This window comes from Mastigoproctus giganteus, chromosome 8 (assembly GCF_048544385.1).
Source record: "Mastigoproctus giganteus isolate SK-2022 chromosome 8, ASM4854438v1, whole genome shotgun sequence".
In the NCBI taxonomy this organism is placed as follows: Eukaryota; Metazoa; Arthropoda; class Arachnida; order Uropygi; family Thelyphonidae; genus Mastigoproctus; species Mastigoproctus giganteus.
The window spans coordinates 216,243,276-216,264,736 of record NC_143582.1 but is presented as its reverse complement, the minus strand read 5'-3'; the positions used below and the strand labels follow the sequence as shown (position 1 = coordinate 216,264,736).

General features: G+C 36.1%; 1 protein-coding gene across 1 annotated transcript in view; it reads left to right on the top strand.

Moving 5' to 3' along the window:
* The window catches only part of LOC150082279 (pentatricopeptide repeat-containing protein 1, mitochondrial-like), a 64,666-nt gene that overhangs the window by 30,629 nt on the left and 12,576 nt on the right, over window positions 1-21,461 (top strand). Inside the window, exons 6-7 of the mRNA XM_090380469.1 lie at window positions 9,647-9,875; window positions 20,943-21,059. Of these exons, the coding sequence (XP_090236595.1) occupies window positions 9,647-9,875; window positions 20,943-21,059 (346 nt within the window). The remainder of the gene's footprint in view (window positions 1-9,646; window positions 9,876-20,942; window positions 21,060-21,461) is intronic.

Here is a 21,461-nt window from a genome sequence, read left to right as displayed (position 1 = left end):
ATGTTAAACTTCAGTTGTCATTTCTCAGCCCATCTACCCAACTTTTCTAGATCCTATTGCAATTGTATTCTGTCATTAACAACCCTGCCAACCTTCGTATTGTCTACAAACTTGGACATTTAGGCCTGATATACCTTAATGAATATTATTGATAAATATAGAAAACAACAATGGGCCAAAGACCGAACCCTGGTGGACTCCATTAATAACATTCTTCCACAAAAAGCAGTGTTCATTGATTACCACTCTCTGTCTTCTCCCACTCACCCATCCCTTTATCCATAGCAGCAACTTGCCCTTAATTCCATATTGCTCCTGTTTGTACAGCAGTCTTTCATGTGCAACAGTATTAAAAGCTTTCCTGAAATCCAAGTGTATGATATCAGAATTATTTTTTGTATCCTTTGTGACCACATATTATCCAATCAAATTGGTCAGACCACACCTCCCCTTAACAAACCCATTCTGTGTCTGAACTGTATCTGCAGTCTTGTCCAGATGATCCTGCAATGCTTCTTTAACCAGTGACTCATTTTTCCCTGGAACAAAAGTTAAACTAACATGTCTGTAATTGCTCATGCTTTCCCTTTGATCCTCCTTTGTGAATTGGTGATACCTTTGCACATCTCCAATCCGTGTGGACATCCTGTGAATCCAAGGATGCTCTCATAATTATGGCTGAGAGTTTGCTTACTTCTTTTGCTGCCTGATTTAGTATAACTGAATAGATCCCATTCACTCCAGGTGCCTTTCTTATGTTTAACTTCAATTTCTCCTCCACTTTGCTCTCAGTTATTACAAAATCATTTAGCTCCTGTTAGTTTCTTAAACATCTGGCCTCCACTTCCCCACAGAATTCCTCAGGTTGCTGACAAACTGAACGAGAGTTCAGTTTGTCAGCAACCCGAGAAGGATCATCAGTAGTCGAACCATTAGCATCAAGTGGTCCAATCTGATTTATCCTCTTTCTTGTAGAAGTTTACATAAGTAAAGAAGTCTTTGCTTGCTTAACCATTTTTGCAACACGATTACAGACTAACTTGTATCTACCATAGCCTTCTATGTCACCTGATAATTTGTGTGCATCCCATGCATTTTTCTTCTCTGCCACAAGTCTCATTAGTTGATATGACATTCTTTTAGGATTAAACCTTGAACAGTATTTCTTAGTTGGAATGAAAAGCCTAGTAGCCTCTAAGGTTAATTCCTTGAATGCTTCGCATTTAGAATTTGCTCTTGGTAATATCATCAGTTGGTCCCACTGTACAGAACCTAAAAAATCTCTGAGACTGTAGTCACCTTTACGAAATCAAAAACCCTTCCCTTTACCCCTGTTGGTAGTTATAACTTAAATAAATCCCATATCAGTGCACTGCCACCAAGTGGTTCTTTTATCTGCAGATTCTTAATGCACGAATAATCACTGCTGATAATCAGACCAAGATTATTACTCTCTCTTGTTGCCTCTCGATCATGATGCTGTAGAAAACAATCATCCAATAAAAGCACAAAAGCCTTTCTAGTGTGCAAGTGACCACCCCACAAGTTCCAGTCTATATCTGGGAAGTTAAAATCTCCTATTATAAGATAATCTGATTTACCGGCTCACTCTATTTCTCTGTACAATTGTTCGTTGTACTCATCTGAGTCATTAGGCCTATAACACACTCCTACCTTCATATTTGCTGTCCCAGTGCTTATGTCACACCAAACTGACTCAACGTTGCACTGTCCATCCATGTTAACTGGACACACTGCCTTAGATTTTGTTAAACTCACAGCATAATCCCTCCTCCCTTCCTATCCTGTTTGTCACTTTCTGTACCCAAGTGACCAAATTCAAATATTTCAAATATCAAACTTTTATCAAACTAAATTCAAATTATGCATTCCTTATATCTGTGTGACACCACATCTCTGACATCCCAACAATATCGGCCTTTGTCAGTCTTCGCCAGCACTTCAAATTCATCAAATTCATTCACTATACTCCTAGCATTGGTGTACCTGCAAGTATACATGCACTTATTCTTACCCTTAGTTACTCTAAAGGTGCCTCTGTAGCCAGGTGGGCAGGAGCAGCAGTGCGTAGCACACGCTTCTTGATTAGACCAGGGTTCGAGCCCGTGACCACCAAATACGGAGAATGCAGAAAGGTCAGGGAATGACCACCGCATATCCATGGAGCGATATGGCCTTAGTTGCTAATGCTCCTAAAAACCAAAACAAACAAACAAGTAAGTTACCCTAACACAGCACATGTATTTACTTGTTCTATGATGACTCCCAGCAGTTCTTGAAAACCCCAGTAACTTGCTAACTATCTGAGGCACAGCTACTATGCTCAGTGTTAGATGTCTGAAAAATGATATATAACTGAAGTATTTTGGCCTGTGTTGCTTTGAAACTCACCGTGACTATGAGATAAGTACATCTTTCCTCTAACTTGAATGTATTTATGATTTGCTGGTTTAATGGGATAAAAAAAGAGAAGTTTTTCTGAGTAAAACCTACACTTCCAAAGTCAACAAATAACCTGATCACTGCTCAAATAGCCCTTTAAAAGTTCTTCCACTGACAATAGGAATAAATCACTAGTCAGAAAGCTGAGACATTTTCAAACAGGAGTCAGGCAGCAGAGCCACTAAACCAAAAAGTATTGGCTAAGGTAAAGAAAGCCCACACAAGAAGCATGCACAATTTCGATGAAATGTACTGGTAAAAGTACTTTGCTGTAATGGGATTTGTATTGTTGCTTGCTTGGTAAACAGATGGTGGGTGTTGTGAGTCTGGAGTAGAAGTCGAATCTCACAGGAGCTTGAAACCCTCCCAAAGTGGAGGGGGGTAACCTGACATTTTTTCCTTTTGAATCACTAATATAACCATGAACAGAGTCATATTGGACGTTCTGGCATCGTAAAAAATGTTCGTAACGTAGTTTCACCAGTAAACTTTTTTGAAGTTTGCCATGGTTCTCGTGTGGGCTTCCTTTGCCTTTTTTTTTTTTTGCTTAATAAACAATTTATCCACCAGTGATTCTAAAGAAAAAAGGTCAGGTTACCCCCTCCACTTCGAGAGGGATTCAACCTCCCATGGGGCCGCCTCTGTAGCCAGGCGGGCAGGAGTGTAGCACACGCTTCTTGATTAGACCGGGGTTCGAGCCCGTGACCACCAAATACGGAGGATGCGGAAAGTTCAGGGAATGACCACCGCATATCCCAGGAGCAATATGGCCTTAGTTGCTAATGCTCCTAAATAAAAAATAAATAAATAAAATAAAATAATCTCCCATGGGATTCTCCCATAACCGATAACACCCACTATGTTTACTGAGCGAGCAACAATACAAATGCCGTTACGGCAAAGTACTTTTACCAGTAAATTTATCAAACTTTTGCGTGCTTCTCGCGTGGGCTTTCTTTACCTTCGCCCAAATACTTTAGGATTAGATAATTTACATGTTTAAATGTTTTACATATATTTCTCATCTCATCTCATCACTCTTCATTTATATATGCTTCTGCCTTTTAAAAATGTTTAATTTTTGCTATCTTTAAGAATGAATGGGCAGCAGTCTTTGCCTCCACGAGTAGTTTCATTCTTCTTTTTTGTTGATGTGCAACTTTAGTGCACTGCTAGACTAGGAGTTAGATATAAATTTGTAAGAATTCACCAGTGGGTCTGTCTACTAAAAGTTCTCTAAAACCACAGGTTTCCCGTATATTTTACTGGTAATACAGGTAGTTCTTGACTTTACGAGTTAACTCGTTCCTAGCACATGCTTGTAAATCAGGAATTTATTTCCCATAGACATAATATTAAAAATAGGGGTTACGTTCTCAACAATGAAATCAGGTAGCTAATTAGTTTGTTTAAACAATGATTGATTTATCGAAAGAAATTAAAACGTATCCTGTAAAATCAAGCAAATTATAATAATAGAAAAATTATTTATAACTTAGAAATGTTAAAGAATGTTTATTCTTCATCATCATCGACTAAATGCACACTCGTTGATCACTCATTATTGGCTTGGCACTCATTGGTTTGTTGCACAAGGAGTCATCTTCAGAAATGTTTCAAGAAGCGTTTGTTTCCAAGATAATCTTCTCTTTTAATTATGAATTTCACGATTGCATGCATAAGCATTTTTTAACAGCACACACAAATTGCAACTAACACGATTCGCGTGGAGTAACAAGTTTACAAAGCTTAAAAAAAAAGCAATGAAGAGCAGATTCTGAAAATTTATTTGTTTTTTATACGATTGAAGATTTCAGTAAAGGGAAAACACATTTCACCCTAATAACGTAAAAAAACCACACAATTCCAGCTATCGGTATTTTTGCAAATGCAAGAAGATCAAGTTTACTACCCATTTATAATTTCTTGCAGAAACAGAAAAGCCAAATAAACCGGAAAGTGCAAATTGTTTTGTGGTCGTGACTTCCAGAAATGTGCTTTAGAAAAATATCACAAAGGCATTTAAAATCGATTCTTATAATGGAACATATGATAACGATAAAAGTGTAGTGCATTTTAATGATTTGAATTGGTAGCTAATATAATTTACAAACCACGCTCGCGACTTTTTATATGGCCTTAAAGGCACGCTCTTGGCCTTAAAAATGATATTTTAGAGAGATAAATAGCTTAGTTGTACAGCGAAAATTTCAACTTCCGAAATCATGAAATGAATTACCAAAAAACAATTATTATTGAATTCACATTACAATATTTTAACAATACGATGGTGTCTTTGGAAATGATTAATATCATAAAGAGGGATACACTGTATTGTATAGCTACATACATGTTTTGGAATGCGGTATTTATGAATGTTTAACATTCATATTTTCGATTTTGTTGATACTTGATACTTGGGGGGAAAAAAACTCGTAAACCCGGGAATTCGTAAAGCGAGAACTGCCTCTATACTTCTTAACAATGAACATTAGAAGAAGGGCACTTTGTGAGAATATGTTTAATTATTAAATTAGTGTTGTATCCATTACATTGGGGTGTGCTTTCATACCATAATAAGTAGACATAGGTTAGATAGCAATGTCCTATTCTGAGTAAAACTAGAATGACTTCTTTGTGTAGTTTCAGTTCTGCAAATTACAGTGTCTCGAGACTTGATTGAAGTCTGTTAGGTCTTTAAATGGATTGAATGAACTAAATGATGATGGCTTCTTTACTCTTTCTTGGATGACACACATCAGGGTACAAAAATTTAAATTGATAAAAGGATAGTTACTGGATAGATATATGAAAGTTTGCTTTCAGCCAGAGAATAAAAAATTGTTGGAACAAACTTCTTCCATCTGGTGTTGTAAGTGGGTTGTTTGAATAGGAAGGTTTTTAAGGAAGGTTTAGACAAATTATTAGAGGGATGGACAAGTGATGTTGGCAGTTATTTTTATTTATTTATTTTTTTTGTGCAATGTTGTATAAACTCGCATCATTTGTCACAGTAAAATACAACTCTGCTTGTTCAACGAATAATTTTTTTTTTTTAATGAAGGAGCTAAAAAAAATAAATCAATACATCAGAACGATCACACAGATAAATATTAAATTGATTATTGATCATGCAACTTAAAACTTAATATCCTTGAAACTGTCCTTGTTCACTTCTATAATACAAATCCAGTGGTCACACTGAAGGAAGCATGGGGAAATTTACTGTGCTTTAATTTACATTACAAAATTTTCACAGTGTGTATTTGTTGAAAATTTGTGGGTTTAAATGAAATGTGATCTTGTACTAAAAATATTTTAAAGCTGTTGGAGTGACATTTGTAATTAAAAATGAATTATTAACCAAAAGTAATTAAACATCAGTTAAGCAAATTAAGGATAGTTACATTTTCATGCGATTTTTGTAAAACAAGAGACAGAACAGGTATCAGCTTAATAGATAACTACAGTTTAAATCACTGTTACTCTGTGATAATTACCTTTATAAATTGCATCACTTTTCCAGCTGTGTAAGGATTTCCAGGCAATTAAGATAAGGTAGATGATATAAGGCAGCACAAACTGATTGCCTTCCCCACCAACTAGTTGATCAGAGAGAGACTGAGTAACCTATTTTACCTCTCAATTTTGTTGTGTATATAGATTATAAACTCGAGGAAAAAAAAAAAAAAAAAAAAAGGAGGAAAAGGAAAAAATGAATTTATTATAAATATATATTCTGTTGCTGAAAAGATGCATCTATAATGAACCTTCTCTCTCTCTCTCTCTCTCTCTCTCTCTCTCTCTCTCTCTCTCTCTCTCTCTCCATATTTCGATTTATTGTCTTGTCTTTAATTTTTTTACATTAAAAGCATTAGGGCAGGATTTCCCAAAGTGTGGTCTGTGGCCCGGTACCAGTCCGCGAAATGAAAATGTAATAAAATATCAAATACCCAGTTATACTAAAAATACTCATTAAATAAATATTTATTTGCCCAAAAACAGGCGCCTCCGTAGCCAGATAGGCAGGAGCAGCAATGCGTAGCACACGCTTCTTGATTAGACCGGGGTTCGAGCCCATGCCCACCAAATACGGAGGATGCGGAAAGGTCAGGGAATGACCACGGCATATCCCCGGAACAATATAGCCTTAGTTGCTAATTCTCCTAAAAACCAAATAACAAACAAACAAACAACAACAAACAGCCCAAAAACAAGCTCACAAATATGTCAATTTTATGTAAACTTTTGATAATAAACAAAGAAATGAATTACCTAATTGCATTATTACTGGTATGTTACATGTCCTAATGGTAGTGTCATTATTTCCTGAACCTACGAGTATAATTATTGAAAATACAGCAAACCCCCGCTATTCGCGGGGGTTACGTTCCTGAGAAATGCCGCGAATACCGAAAACGCGAATACTGAGTTATGGCTCCCATAGTAATAAAGGGGTTCCGTTCCAAAGTATGAAATATATAAGAAAAAAACTAGTCTAAAATTTTGTCTATGTATGTATTATATGTACCTTCATAATATGACTATGTACATAGACAGTACCTAGTGAAATGCAAGCATATGGCATCGAAATGAAAATAAGAAACAATTTAATATTAAATGTAATATTTATTAGAAATTTCAAACAAATCTTTCAAACCAGCGTCTTTGCTAACTAAAAAAACCTATCCCGCCAGTGCTATCACCAGTTTCGCTAAAGTGTTGATAAGGAGTTTTGCGTTTTCACGAATGATGAGTGAATTTAACGGAATTTTATTTTGAGTTCGATCTTCTATCCACAGATTTAAAGCCTTTTCCATTTTTTATAATTTAACATCACGAGTTACAGAGCAAATTTTTGAAGCAATTAGCGCGTTTTCACGGACACTACGGCCGATTTTTTCTTCCGATTTTTTGATTGATCATACCGTTGACTCATTGATTTTATAACGTTTTGCCACTGAGGAGACACTTTCACCATTAGAAATTTGGTCTAATAACTCAATTTTATTCGCTAATGTCATCACCTTCTTTGATATTTTCACATTTCTCTTGTTATTCGTAGTTATATTTTTGTAGGGGTTAGAAAGAACTTGTCCACAATAAAGTCACTTTCTTCCGTTAACACACTCGAAAAAGTCTGTTTTACACTGCAAAACGGTAGATTTATCACTTTTGTAAGCATATGAATTTATAAATTTATTCAATTTATAAATTAAAAGCAAACGACGAAACCTTCCATAACAAGCGCATAACACATATTGAACAAGGATTAGCGAGAAACATTCACGCTCGCGATTTTGTCACCCCTCTCCCCCTACCCACTGAGCGCTGTTTTGACCGGGAAAGATAATTTTAGCCATGCTCATGTTTTTTTATGGCGGAAAATATCCACGGCGCTTTAAAATTCACATTTTTTAGGTTTCATTTTATATTAAATCGGCGATCGCGAATACGCGAAACCGCGAATACAGATACTGCGAATAGCGGGGGTTTACTGTACATTAATTTATAGCTATAGGTGGGTCGTTAAAAAAAAAAAAATCTGCGAACACCGGTCCACGCTTGTAAAAGTTTGGTAAACCCTGTATTAGGGCATCCCATAGGCATGTTCAGAAACCTCAGAATTTCTGGTATTCCATTTTTCTACATGTTTACTCTCTCATCCTCATTTCAAATAACCTTCCTGTCTCCCTGACGTAAATATTTTTTCTCAGCTGCTTGTGCTTTTTCAAATAACATGTCTGCATGCCATTGGGGAAATTGCATTGCTTAGAAATTGCTGAGTTTTTTATAAGTTTTAAAACCACATTAAGTCCATATTTTTTTCATATTCTCATGGTTTTATCTCCTATTCCTTTTATATAAGGTATTATGACTGTTGCTTTTAAATTTGTCTCTTTTCTGTATTTATTACTATCAAGTGCAATCCCATTTCTGTAATTTCTCTTGTATTTGCATATAGTTTTGTCAGCCATGACCTGTGGAAACCTATTGTTCCTAATGGTAATTATTAAAATATAATTATTTTTTATAAAAAATTATTTTGGAGTAACAGTCATTTAAGTTATAGTTATCTCTTAATGGAAATAACTTGCAAAGGGCTCATTTAAAGTCAAGATTAAGGAAAGGATCAGCTTATTCAGATTTTGCCCATAGTCACACGTGCTCCAGCTTATACAGAAACATCCCATGTGTGACTGTGTCAGATGCTTTGCCAAAATCTAAGTATATAATGTCAAAATTGTTTCTTGCATCCCACTCCAGTGTGACTACATCATGGTAGTTCATTAGTTTGGTCAAATAATATTTTCTCTTTTGCAAAGTTGTGTTGTGATTGGTCAGGATGTATAGCTCTTGATACGATCCTGTAATGCACCTTTTACCACAGACCTAATAACCCCAGCCACTGAGATCAAACTGATCAATCTGTAATTATCCATCTCATCCTCTTCCTTTATGTACCCCTCCTTAGCATCCTTTTCTTTGTGTAATAGCAAGACATTGACACTTTGCCAATTGGAAGGGATTACTCTTGTGTCCAATGGTAAAATTGCGATTAACCCTAATGATTTTATGCACTCCTTCATAGCCTCCTATGTGGCTGGGTAAATGTCATCAGGACTTCAGGGCCTTAATTGCCTTTGAGCTTAGTAGTTTTCTCTTTAGACTCTTTCAATATCACTTATCGTACAGTACTTAGTTTTACTAGTGCAGTATTTTTCAGCCAAAAGTGGACTTTCTGTTGTGACAGTTGGCTACCATCTCAGATTACTTGGGTTATCTGTGATTGCACCACTTCGATTGTGTGAAGGTCCTATCTGGTTTATTCTTTCTGCTTTGTATTTACTTATGGAAACTCCATTTTCTCATTCTTGGCTCTCTTAGCTAGTGAATTCTCATATTCTAATGTTGTCTGCCTAACTCTATTTTGTTATAGATAAAGTTAATTATGATATATTGAAGGTTGAACTTATTGGAATAAAGTTGTTATGGAATGTATTAATGAAGAGTAATCATTTAAAAAATTTTATAAATGCGCTCTAGCCATTCCATTAACCACAAGCGGTACTGAATATGGATCATTAGATTTGATGTTTGTGTTTTATAATACTCATAATAGCATGTGCTCCAACTTTGTCATTTAAATAGTGGATAATTGAGTTTTATCTTTTTATTTAAGGTTAGCCCTTATAGGAGGAGTACAGGGTTTCCTTCAGATGATGACCACATTTAAACAAAAGCCAAATATCAAAACATTTACACTGTTACTTGACTGTATACCTAATAATACTGCAGCTGAAGATACTCTAATGGAATTTTTAAAGACTTATAAAGTGATTCCTGATACAGATTTTTTCAACATGTTAATTAAAAGACGAAATTATCGACAAGATTTTAAAGCAGCAAAGGTAAATAGTTAACAATGTCTCTTATTAGTACTTCTGCTATGAAGGTGATTCCAGTTGAGCTGTGTTTTTCTTTTCTTTTTCTTTTTTTTAACAAGAAACACAAAACAATGACCATGTTACAGTAATACTCCCTTTCAAGATGGAATAAATGTATCTATACTAATACATTTTTCAATAATAATTCAATTTTCATAGCAAGACACATGCTGACAACGATATGTGGGCAGGCTGAAAGTAATGCCTCTTATTGCGTAACTTTTGAAAGAATGTAAATAAATCAAAAAAGAAAAACATACTTTCTGCCCATCTTAACTCGATATTGTTTAGTGCTTAACAAGCGCTGGATAAAACAGTTTTTGTATGATGTTCAATAAAATTCTTTTGACTGAGAGGTCAAGTGATTGACCTCTCAGTCAAATTTTGCTTCACAGTTGCTTTAATTTCTTTCTTGGTACTACACTTAAGGTGTTAGGAAATGAAAAAGACCTGGGAGTAATTGTGCAGTCAGATATGAAGTTTTCTGAGTAATGCAAACAGGCTGCAAGAGCAGGTCATGGGGTTTTGTCAATGATATACAGAAATTTTGCTAGCAGGGAAGAGGAGGTGATTATCCCTTTGTATAAGGCAATGGTTAGGCCACACCTCGAGTACTGTGTAGTACAGGTCTGAAGGCCTCATTTTAGGAAGGATGTAAATTTGCTTGAGCTTGTACAGAGAAAGGCAACAAGATTGGTGAGGGGGATGAAGGTTAAGCCTCTTAAGCCTCTCTTACTAAGAGAGGCTTAAGTTTTGCAAATTACAATGTCTGGAGACTAGGCACCTGCAAGGTGATCTGATTGAGGTATATAAGGCCTTGAATGGATTGAGCATGCTGAATTCTGATGGGATTCTTCCACTTGCTCAGATTATGAACCTAAGGGGGCATAAATTCAAATTGAGGAAAGACAGTTGTAGAATAGATGTGCGGAAATCTGCTTTTAGCCAGCTGGTGGTTAATTTCTGGAACAAACTTCCATCTGTCATTGTGGAAGTTGATAGCTTAAATAAATTCAAGGAGGAACTGGACAAACATTTAGAGGATATGGTTGTGTGATTTTTTTTTTTATTTATTTTTTTTTATGGCTGATGCTAAGCTCATACGCTTGCTTTCTTGCATCACATGCCTCTATTACTATTATTACTATTACCTGTTGCATTGAAGGATGATCTTTAAGGGCTATAGGGAGGATTTGGAACTTCTTGCAAATATTGCCCTGCTGCAGTGAGGCCATGTGTTGTTGTTTTGAAGGAACATTACTGTGTGGCTTACTCATCTTATTGCCATTGTATTGATTTCTTTTTGAGTTGTTCACTGTGTTAGTGTACTGTGCTGTATTTGCTGTGGTCCCTTTTTCCAAAAATTCAATGTGGATAAACACCCATAGTGTCCCAAAAAATTATCAACATCACCTTGCACATTGCTTGAACTGTGTTGAAAGATACTTCAATTTAAGACATTATGACTTGTAAATGGATAACCACATAGAAATACTACCTATAAAGTATTAGCGACATAGAAAACATAATAATATTGATATCGGCACTACTTAGGAGTTTTCTATGTAGTTTTGTAGCAGTGTAATCAGTATCAAAAGTGATTTTGCCAGGCCTGTAAACTACAAATTTATAGTAGCAATACAAATATCATATTATAACATAACTTTATCGCATAGTATGTAATGTATGTAGTCTAAAATAGCATAGTTTGTAATGCCATTAATTGATTAAAGTGGGCTTAGTGTGGTTTTGTTCTTTTTTTTCTTTTTTTAGTTTGGTTTGCTGTTTTTAAATTAAATTTAAAATAAAATCATGCCTCAGATTAGAGCAGTAAAGCAAAGGGCTCAAAGTAGCAGGAATACTTTGATTTGAGGGAAAACTTACAAGGGCAGTTCTCCTTCAAATCAAGATTATGTTATGTGTGTTACCTGTATCCTCTTTGCAAAGTTACCTCTAGCAGGACATAATACAGGTATAGTGGGTCCCTTTGTGTGTGTTTGTTGCAAAGAACATGAGGAGATTAAGTGCAAATTCAGTATTCTGATGAGTTTATATGGGGGCTTGGAGATTAGGGTTGATACCCTCAGAGGGTTAAAAGACGCACCAATCAAGCACTCAGATGCCCAGCCCAACACTTGAGCCCTTGCTGCAGCAGCAGACAATGTGAGATCCTCCACAGCAGAGATCCTTCTTCCCAGAAACTAGCTATAGTTTGTGACTCAATTTTCAGGGAAATGGGACATATACTGTGCAAAAAGTACAGGTGCAATTGGACCAGGACTGTCTGCCAGGGGCTAAAGTTGATGTTGTGCAGCAGCTATCATTGTCTAAAGGCACAAAATGTGATATTGTGGTACACTTTGGTGCTAATGATATTAAGAGTAAGAGGTCTGAGGATTTAATTAACAAGTATGGTGTAATGTTGAGAAAAAAGTCGAGAGTTAGGATTGAAATTAAAAGTGTCTGAAGTTTTTCCCAGACATGATAGGATGAATTACACAATTAAAGCCTTGTCAATCAGATTTCGCCATGAAGAGACAATGCAAGGCTCGTGGGGTAGAATTTTTTTCAGTGTGGTCTGTGCTCATTAACAGGTGAGACTTTTTACAGGGATGGTGTACACTTAAAGGGGTGCAAGAATATTTGCTGGTGATGTCAAGGCAGCGTTTGGTGGATCAGAAAACTGCTAGCATTGGCACAATATGCAGACTAATAGCTTAGCGGAACCACAGGCAAGCAGGTGATTCTTGCACTGCTGTTGGAACATGTAGTAGTCTGGAAAGCAAGGTGTTGGGGATATCAAGACATGATGAGGGGGTTCCTCATGTCACAAGCAAATACATGGGCTTTATTACTAAGAGTCAAAACAGGTGCATGGTAAATGAATTTGAATTACCAGTCAAATAATCAGATGCAGTCATTGTGAGGATATTGGAGACATGGGGTCACTCAGCTATAAGGGATTCAGAATTTGAATATCAGGAGTACAATGTGTACAGACAGGACAGAAAGGCTGGGAAAGAGGTTATGCTTTTAGTTAAGAAGTACATAAAATATAAGACAGTGTATCCATTGAACATGGGTCCAGTGCAATTTTGAGTCAGTTTGGTGTGACTTAAGCACTGGAAAAACAAAAATGAGACTGAGCGTGTTATACACCTAATGACTGTTGATGTGTATAATTGATAACTCTACAAACGTATAGAGTGGGCCAGTAAATCAGAATGTCTATAATATGGGACTTTAACTTTCCAGATATTTATTCAACTTTGTGGATTGGTCACTTGCACAGTAGCAACACTTTGTGGATTTATTGGATGTTAGAGAGGCAACAAAAGAAAGCTCTCTTGTTGCCTCTGAAAGTACTCTTGATCTGATTACCAGCAGCGACATTTTTTTCATTAAGAATCTGCTGTTAAAAGACCCACTAGGTGATAGTGATCACAATGTATCAATGTGGGATTTTCTTGAATATGTAATTACTGTCAAAGGCAGGGGAAAGAGCTCTTACTTTCATAAAGGTGACTACAGTGGTTGCAGATAGTTTTTAAATTCTGTGCAGTGAGACCAGCTGATGAAGTTGCCAAAATGGGAGACATTCAGGAATATAATTGTAGAAGCTACTAGGCTTCTTATTTCAACTAAGAGATGACCTGATCAATAACAAGCTTTTTGAATCATTCACGCAGCACCTCCATAGCCAGGTGGGAAGGAGCAGCAGTGCGTAGCACACGCTTCTTGATTAGACCGGGGTTTGAGCCCATCACCACCAAATACGGAGGATGCGGAAAGGTCAGGGAATGACCACCGCATATCCCGGAGCAATATGGCCTTAGTTGCTAATGCTCCTAAAAACCAAATAACAAACAACAAAACGAATCATTCACGTGTCCAATTACTTTTGGTAATACATGTGCATTCTTAAAAGTATTAACAGGTAAGGAAATCATGGATGTGGACCAATAGACTTACATGTAATAATGATCATTTTTCCAGGGATGCCATAAACTTAAACACCAAACTCGTGTTTTTTGATAATAAGCACCAGTAAAGTCTCCCTTAATAATATTAATAGTAATTTTATAATAATAAAAACTTTATTATTAATAATTTCATTATTACTGTGAGTATTTTATGATTTAAGCATCCAGTGTGCATATCAGTTTACTCAACTCGTGCCATCAAGAGTTCTTCAGTATTTGATGGATCTAATTCCAGATTCAACTGGATAATCCACCTTGATTCCATCCAGAAAAAGAAAAATTGAAGAAGTTAGTCCCTAACTTCCTTGATGAAGCATTCATACAGTAAGAACTGACTTCATCTCAGGCAATTTCAGTGTTGTTGATTGCATTCAATATTACATGGACAGGAATGTGATTGCCAATTTCAAGAGATACTACCATATCATATCTAATTGCTTTGAGGCCACTGATGGAGAAAACAAGTCTGTTTTAAGAAAATTTCTGGAAAGCTTCACTGTCAAGTGAAGCTTTCCAGAATAGGCATTCAGGTTGTTTCCAGAATAGGCATTCAGGTTGTTTCCAGAATAGGCATTCAGGTGTTTCCAGAATAGGCATTCAGGTTGTTGCAGAAACAAATTAAATAAGACAAGAACCCAGTAGAGATCTGGTTTAAGCTGGTCAATCTACAAAGAACTGGAAGTTTATAATTAACAAGTTACATGCTTGCAATGATAATAATCTTGTTCAACATCCATTTCTAACCTTTATAATCAAAATTCAAAATCTTAATGTGTATTTATTATTATTGCTTGAATATGGTTTTAAAGAAGCAGAGGGTCCACATATTGATGTCTTTCCTCTCGATTTTAGTGGTTGATCCTTGAAAATGTCATTAAAATTGGACAATAAACAGTGGTATGCTTTGTGTTTAATGAACTCACTTTTTTTGTGTGTCCTCCATAAATTAGCTAGGATATTCTTACGATATTCTTAGAATATTCTTAAGATATTGCTTTTTATTCATTATGATTGTGGAGTTTAATTGCTTTTAGCAGTGGTCTCAGTCCACAAATCATGTTTAATCAAGTTTTAAGCATGTTTTGTTAAGTCATATTTAATTACTCATGAATGAATCTTATTAAACTTTCAAAATACTTTATATATAGAGAGAGCCTATAGGTATAGGGTGCAGAGTAGTCTAAAGAACTATCTGTTGGATCCACAGTAAAATTGCAAGAAAGTACCTGTAAAGAAAATTGCAAGAAAGTACCTGAGATTAGTAATGTGAATTTATTCATTGTTGCAATTACAATGATTTTGGCAATTTCTTCAGGGGTCAACTGCCAAAACCAAGGGAAATGCAACAAATGAGCAAGGGCCTCTGTTTCGAACATGAGATATACTCAATGCAGCGTAAATTACTGTGATAACGGAATGAATAAAAGCGTGAAAACTGACCCTACAGAGCAGAAGAAATACTAATAATAATAACTATAATAATAACTGGCATAAAAGTGAAAAAACTAAGAAAATACTAGGAAAATAATATTCGAAGAAAGAAAAGCAATGAGAAGAAAGAATGAGATGGAATTAAAATAAATATGTGGGTCGTGGTGGTACTTACTAATGTGCCATGCTGAAGCTGGGGAGAGGGCTGCGGACTGCGTGCCCGAATGCAGCATAGGAGAATTCAAATGAGAGAGATTCCCGCTAATTGTTGGTGTGTATATGTAGAGGTGAAGTGACCTCATGTGTAGGAAAGTGGAAGTAATAGAATGTAGAATTATGATTGGGTGAGAATGGATTAAACGCATGTAGCATGCATCCCAGGAAAGCATAGAGAATTGACTGTAAAGTACCGTGATATAGACTCTGAACTTATTGTAAGGCAAAAAGAGTGAATATAGTAGAGAATAGCACCTTGATTGCTTTCGAAAACTGAATTTCACTCAAGAAGGAAAGTAAATAGGATTAAGGATAGCAAATATATGAAGAAGAGTGACAAAGGTGGTTCTCAGGCAGTTTGGGTACTCTGCACCCTATACCTATAGGCTCTATATATTCTATCTATATTCCTTATAGTTGCTAGTTTCTTCTATTAATGTAGTAATCTAGAACTATAATCCCTTATACTTTTCACCCCGAATTGCCCGAGCACCACCTTTGTTACTCTTCCTCATTATGCTATTTGCTATCCTTAACTCTATTTACTTTCCTCCTTGAGCTCATTTGGGTTTTTGAAACTCATTACCCACTCTTAAAAACTTAATATTATATGTACACCAATGATCCAAAACATTATGACCAAGTCATTATGCAAATCGAAGCAACTGCAGGTGAGCTATGGTGCGAGTCGGGACACAGTATAAAAAACACCTGATACTGAGCTCCGTTAATCAGTGTTACTCTTGTTCTTCAGATGGGAAAGGCAGCAGACTTAAGCAAGTTTGACAAAGGACAAATTATAATGTCCTGATGACTGCGTCAGTGCATATTTGAAATGGCACAGCTGGTGGAATGCTCACAGTCAGCCGTGGTTAGTACCTACCGAAAGTGGTCAGAGGAGGGAAAACCCACAAGCTGCCAGCGAAGTGTTGGATGACCACAGTTCATCAATGCTCGAGGTGAGCAAAGGCTTTCCTGGATGGTAGAACCTTCAGAAGGGCAACTGTGGCACAACATTACTCCTATCACCATCATTCGGTAATTGGAATGCTGGTGACAGGAGTAATGTGTCATAACACACAGTACTTTGAACCCTGCTGAAAATGGGGCTGCATAGACACACTGCTCCAAGTGCCCATGCTAACCACGGTTCACCAGCAGCAGTGCCTACAGTGGGCACGCGAGCATCGAAACTGGACCTTGAGTGATTGAAAGAAGGTCGTCTGGTCCAATGAATCATGTATCCTGTTGCGCCATGTGGATGGCCGGGTTCGTGTGTGTCATTTACATGGAGAAGTGATGCCGTCTGGATGCACTGTGGGACGAAAACAAGCCGGTGGCAGCAGTGTCATGCTTTGGGCAATGTTCTGCTGGGATACCCTGGGTCCAGTCATCCATGTTCCGGGCACTCTGAAGTCTACCACCTACCTAAACATCATTGTTCACCAGGTACACCCTTACATGGCAATGGTCTTGCACTCTGGTGGTGCCATTTTTCAGCAGGGTAATGCGCCATGCCATACCGCCCGGATTGTTCGAGACTGATTCGCAGAAATGAGGAAGACTTCCAGGTATTGCCCTGGCCTCCAAATTCCTCAGACATCAATCTCATCGAGCATCTGTGGTTTGTGTTTGAACAGCAACTCCGATCTGTGGCGTCTCAACCAAGGACCTTACAGGAGTTAAAGAATCTGCTGGTTATGTGTTGGTACCAGATACCACAAGACACATTTAGAAATCTTGTAGCGTCCATGCCTTGCCAAGTACGAACTGTTTTTGTTGCATGTGGAGGACCAGCATCATATTAGGTAGGTGGTCATAATGTTTTGGCTCATCAGTATATATATATATATATATATATATATATATTATGTGAGGTAAAAATTAGGCAAAAGTAATAAAAACAAATAAATATGGCTATGTAGCTATCATTAGAGGCAGCAAATGCACATCCTCCACATGATGCCTAATTATATCTGATAATTAAAATAAATATGATATTTAAAATAAAATATCTAAAATAAAATATCTAAGATATTTAAAATAAATATGATATTTAAAATAGCTACATAGCCATATTTATTTGTTTTTATTACTTTTGCCTAATTTTTACCTCACATAATATAAATTAGTGGTAGTAGTGGGTTGATATGCTAAATAAGCAGCGCCTGTGCCGCCATCTATTCTTTTCCTTTCTATTATATAAGCTGGTTAAGCTTGCATTATGTCAGTGGTGTGGCTCTGATCAAGAGTGCTGTCTGTTCTATAGATTATTTTTCGCTGCATAAGGACCACCGCCATGCAAATCCTCTGCATTGGTTTATCTATCGGAGAATGGAGGGTTGGTTTGGTTCTTCGATATTTCTGCCTTTGCGATGATTTGTATGACGATTGAAATGCGGCGATTCCATGACCATTATTGGCCTCATGGTCCTCTGTCGATATGGGGCATGATGGTCAGTCTATCATTTTGATCTATTATTTTGATATTTTAGTTTTTGGGTAGTTTCTTTAACCCTTTTTTGGTGATATTTCACGTCTTTTGGAACTGGTACCTTCGAGGGGGGTACCGCTAAATTAATTATAATTGGCATTATTTTAAATTTACATCTTTTTTATTAATTGGGTTTAATGACTTAATTGACTAAATTATACAGGGGATTATCGACTACCTTTTTGTCCTATTATTTCTACTTTCCCTTCCCTGTTTGTTTATTTTATATTATTTTGCGTTTCGTTTCGCTCTGCATTATTGCCGTACTACTGGCTGATGTTTTTATTTTAAATATCATATTTATTTTAATTATCAGATATATATATATATATTTTTTTTTTTTTTTTTTAAATACAGTTATATTACATCATTGCATGCTTAAATTAGAGTAAAATCACTGTGCGTGCATGCGTGTGTGCACACGCTTATTATTAAGTCTAATTGATACCTCATGTATGCAGGATGTACTTGTTTATTTTTTGATCCAAATATTTTGTAACTGACTTTCTTTTCAGAAAAAAGAATTTTGCTGTTATATTTTAGCATAAATTGTATTTTTAGTGGTAGATGTATGATATATATAGAGCATTTCAAAAGTATGACAAAAAATTCTGAAATTTTTGGGTATAAAAAAAAAAGTCATGTAAACATGTCTGAAAACACTTTATATTCGAGTTATTGCACAGAATTTTCAAAAAAGCACACAAACATAACCTTAATTTTTAAGATTCACATATTCTTCTTCTTCAAGAGGAGTGTTTCCATTTACAGTGGGTTTCCTCAGCCTACAAGTTATTTCTTGTTAGGAATTTTTTCCCACCATAAAGTGCAGTTCAAGGTGTCTTGGTCGGTTAAGCCTCGGGCTGTCATGCACTCCTGTACTCCATCCATCCATGTCCTCCTAGGCCTTCCTCTTCTCCTTCTTCCAGGAGGTATCCATTCCAGGATAGCCTTTGGATATCTGTTTTCTTGCATTCGTTTTACATGTCCATACCATGTTAGACACTTTTCTTTGATGGTGTAAGATTCACATATAGATTTTGCAATAGTTATTTGAAGTGACATGGTTGTACTTGAATGCAAACCTTGGCCCATCAAATTGGTGATTGCCAAACATGTTTGAACATTTTTGCAATGGTACATATTATTTCGCAACCACATTCTATTCATTGCTGCGGTTCTCCAATATCTCAACTTCTACTTCATTCACCAGCCTTTTTAATCCACCCCCGAGAGTGCTCCTGTTGCCAAACAAGCAACAGGACCACTTCCATCTATTCATTTGCATTGATAGATAGCATTGAGGTGAACTCTTGTTTGTCAGCTGAATTGCATGAGAATGCTGTCTGTCATCACATTTCATCAGCTGAAATGTGATATGTGGTTTATGCATCCGTTTCTTTTCTGGAGAGAAATATCTTGAAATCGTTTTGGGTTCTTTTCTTCAAAGACCTCTGTGGCAGCTTAGTTGACATGATAGATTGTCATCCACCACTCTTTTGGAGAGGACTGGGTTTGATTTCTGTTGATGACTAAAGGAATTTCTAAAGTCCTTCTCAATCGCTGTAGTTAGCCAATCTTAGGCGGAGGAAGAATAGAGTTTTCAACTCACACAATATGCAAATTGGTCCAGGAACATATGCTTCTGACAGACATAATATACATATAGTTATGATCATACATTTGGGGCTCATTAATACTCTTCCTGGTGCATAATAACCTTCAATGTTTTTGCACCATTAAAACCAAAAATCGTCATCATCATCTCATTAATACCAATTTCTTTTTTTTTTTCACTCCTTCCAAAAAAAAGTGTCAGTAAGCTTGGTCTGGTAGTTTCCATGTAAGAACGTGTGGTCTTATTAACTGATCACTGACAGTACTGCACCATATGTGCATATTATTATACATAGAGAATTTCTCTTAATGGATACCTTGTCATTGCACTATGTAGATTTTCTTTCACCCATCTTTGCAAGTTGATTCTGTCCTGCACAAAGCTTGTTTCATCAGTAAATGGTATCCAGTTTACAAAACTGGAATCTTGACATTGACATAACCATTGTCATTGCATGTAGTCTACTAGAACAATGTGCCAAACAGATGTGTGGGGAATCTATGGCACAGCAACAATTTGTCGGATACTTCTTCATGGATTTTCTTTACCAATAAATTTGTCTTTGGTGTCTTAATAGTAGGCTTGTGGTTGCCCTGGCAGCCTTGTGGTGTGATTCTGTCGTGCACAAAGATATATATTGCTTTCCCTCAAATACCTACTGACTGCCACAACTATTCAGCAATTTGACATCAGTTCAGAAAGTTTTTGTAGTATGATCACCTTATTTCAAGTGAATTTCCTCCAGCATTACTATATAGGATGCACATGTCTGCTACTTAGTAGTGGAAAATGAAGTCATTGCTGTGAAACTAAATGACACTGTCACTGATTGAGTCTCAGTGAATGACTAATATTATACACAATGCGGATGTGCCATAATGTGTTGGCTCTTAGAGAGGGGAGGAAATAGAGCATATCAGCAAAGACCTCCATTTTGAGTTTTGATTTCTTTCAAACAAAGCAACAGTATTAATGTGTTATTTACTACTGTTTTTATGTATTAATGCAAAAATACTTTGTTTCCTTCATCCTGGTTTAAGGACATAACTTCATGTGCTATAAATTACTTTCACGTGTAATAAAACTATTTCATAGTTTTATTACACATGAAACTAAACTATTTCATAGTTTAGTTTTATTCCAACTAATATTGTTTTTATTTTGGGTCCTAGAATATGTTCCAGAATTTTTTGTACATACTTACAAATGCTAATATTCTGTAATTAAATGTATATTATTATAATTTCTTCCCTTTGTTTTGCTAACCTTTATAATTTTTCAATATTCAGCACTGCCTTACATTATTAACCAGTGAAGGGCTTTATCCAGACATTGTAACATTTGGAGTTCTGGCTCTTGGATGTGCTAATCGTAAAGATGGATTGCAATTGCTTGCTGATATGGAGGTGTGTTTTATATATATAGTGCAACCTTCTGTAATACCCTTTAAGTTATTTATTTATTTGTTTTTAGATAGAATTATTTTCTCTCTAGCTCTGTTTCAAGGAAATGGTGCCATTATCTTTTAGCATACCTTTAACATTATCCTTTATTTATTTTTCTTTTATCTAATTTAATCTTCTTTCTATCTATATTTAATGAAGCGACTACTGGATATGAAAGCTGTATCCATTTGCAAAAAAATTTAATAAAATATGCTTTCCATACAAGTCCGCAACAAGTCAAATATGTTTAACTTTGATTTGTGACTAATGTTGCATCTTATATCAGTGTGCAATAACTGGTTATCAGCAATTGTGAAGCAGCAACAGATTATAAGGAAAGTGGGTTATAAAGAAACATGCATT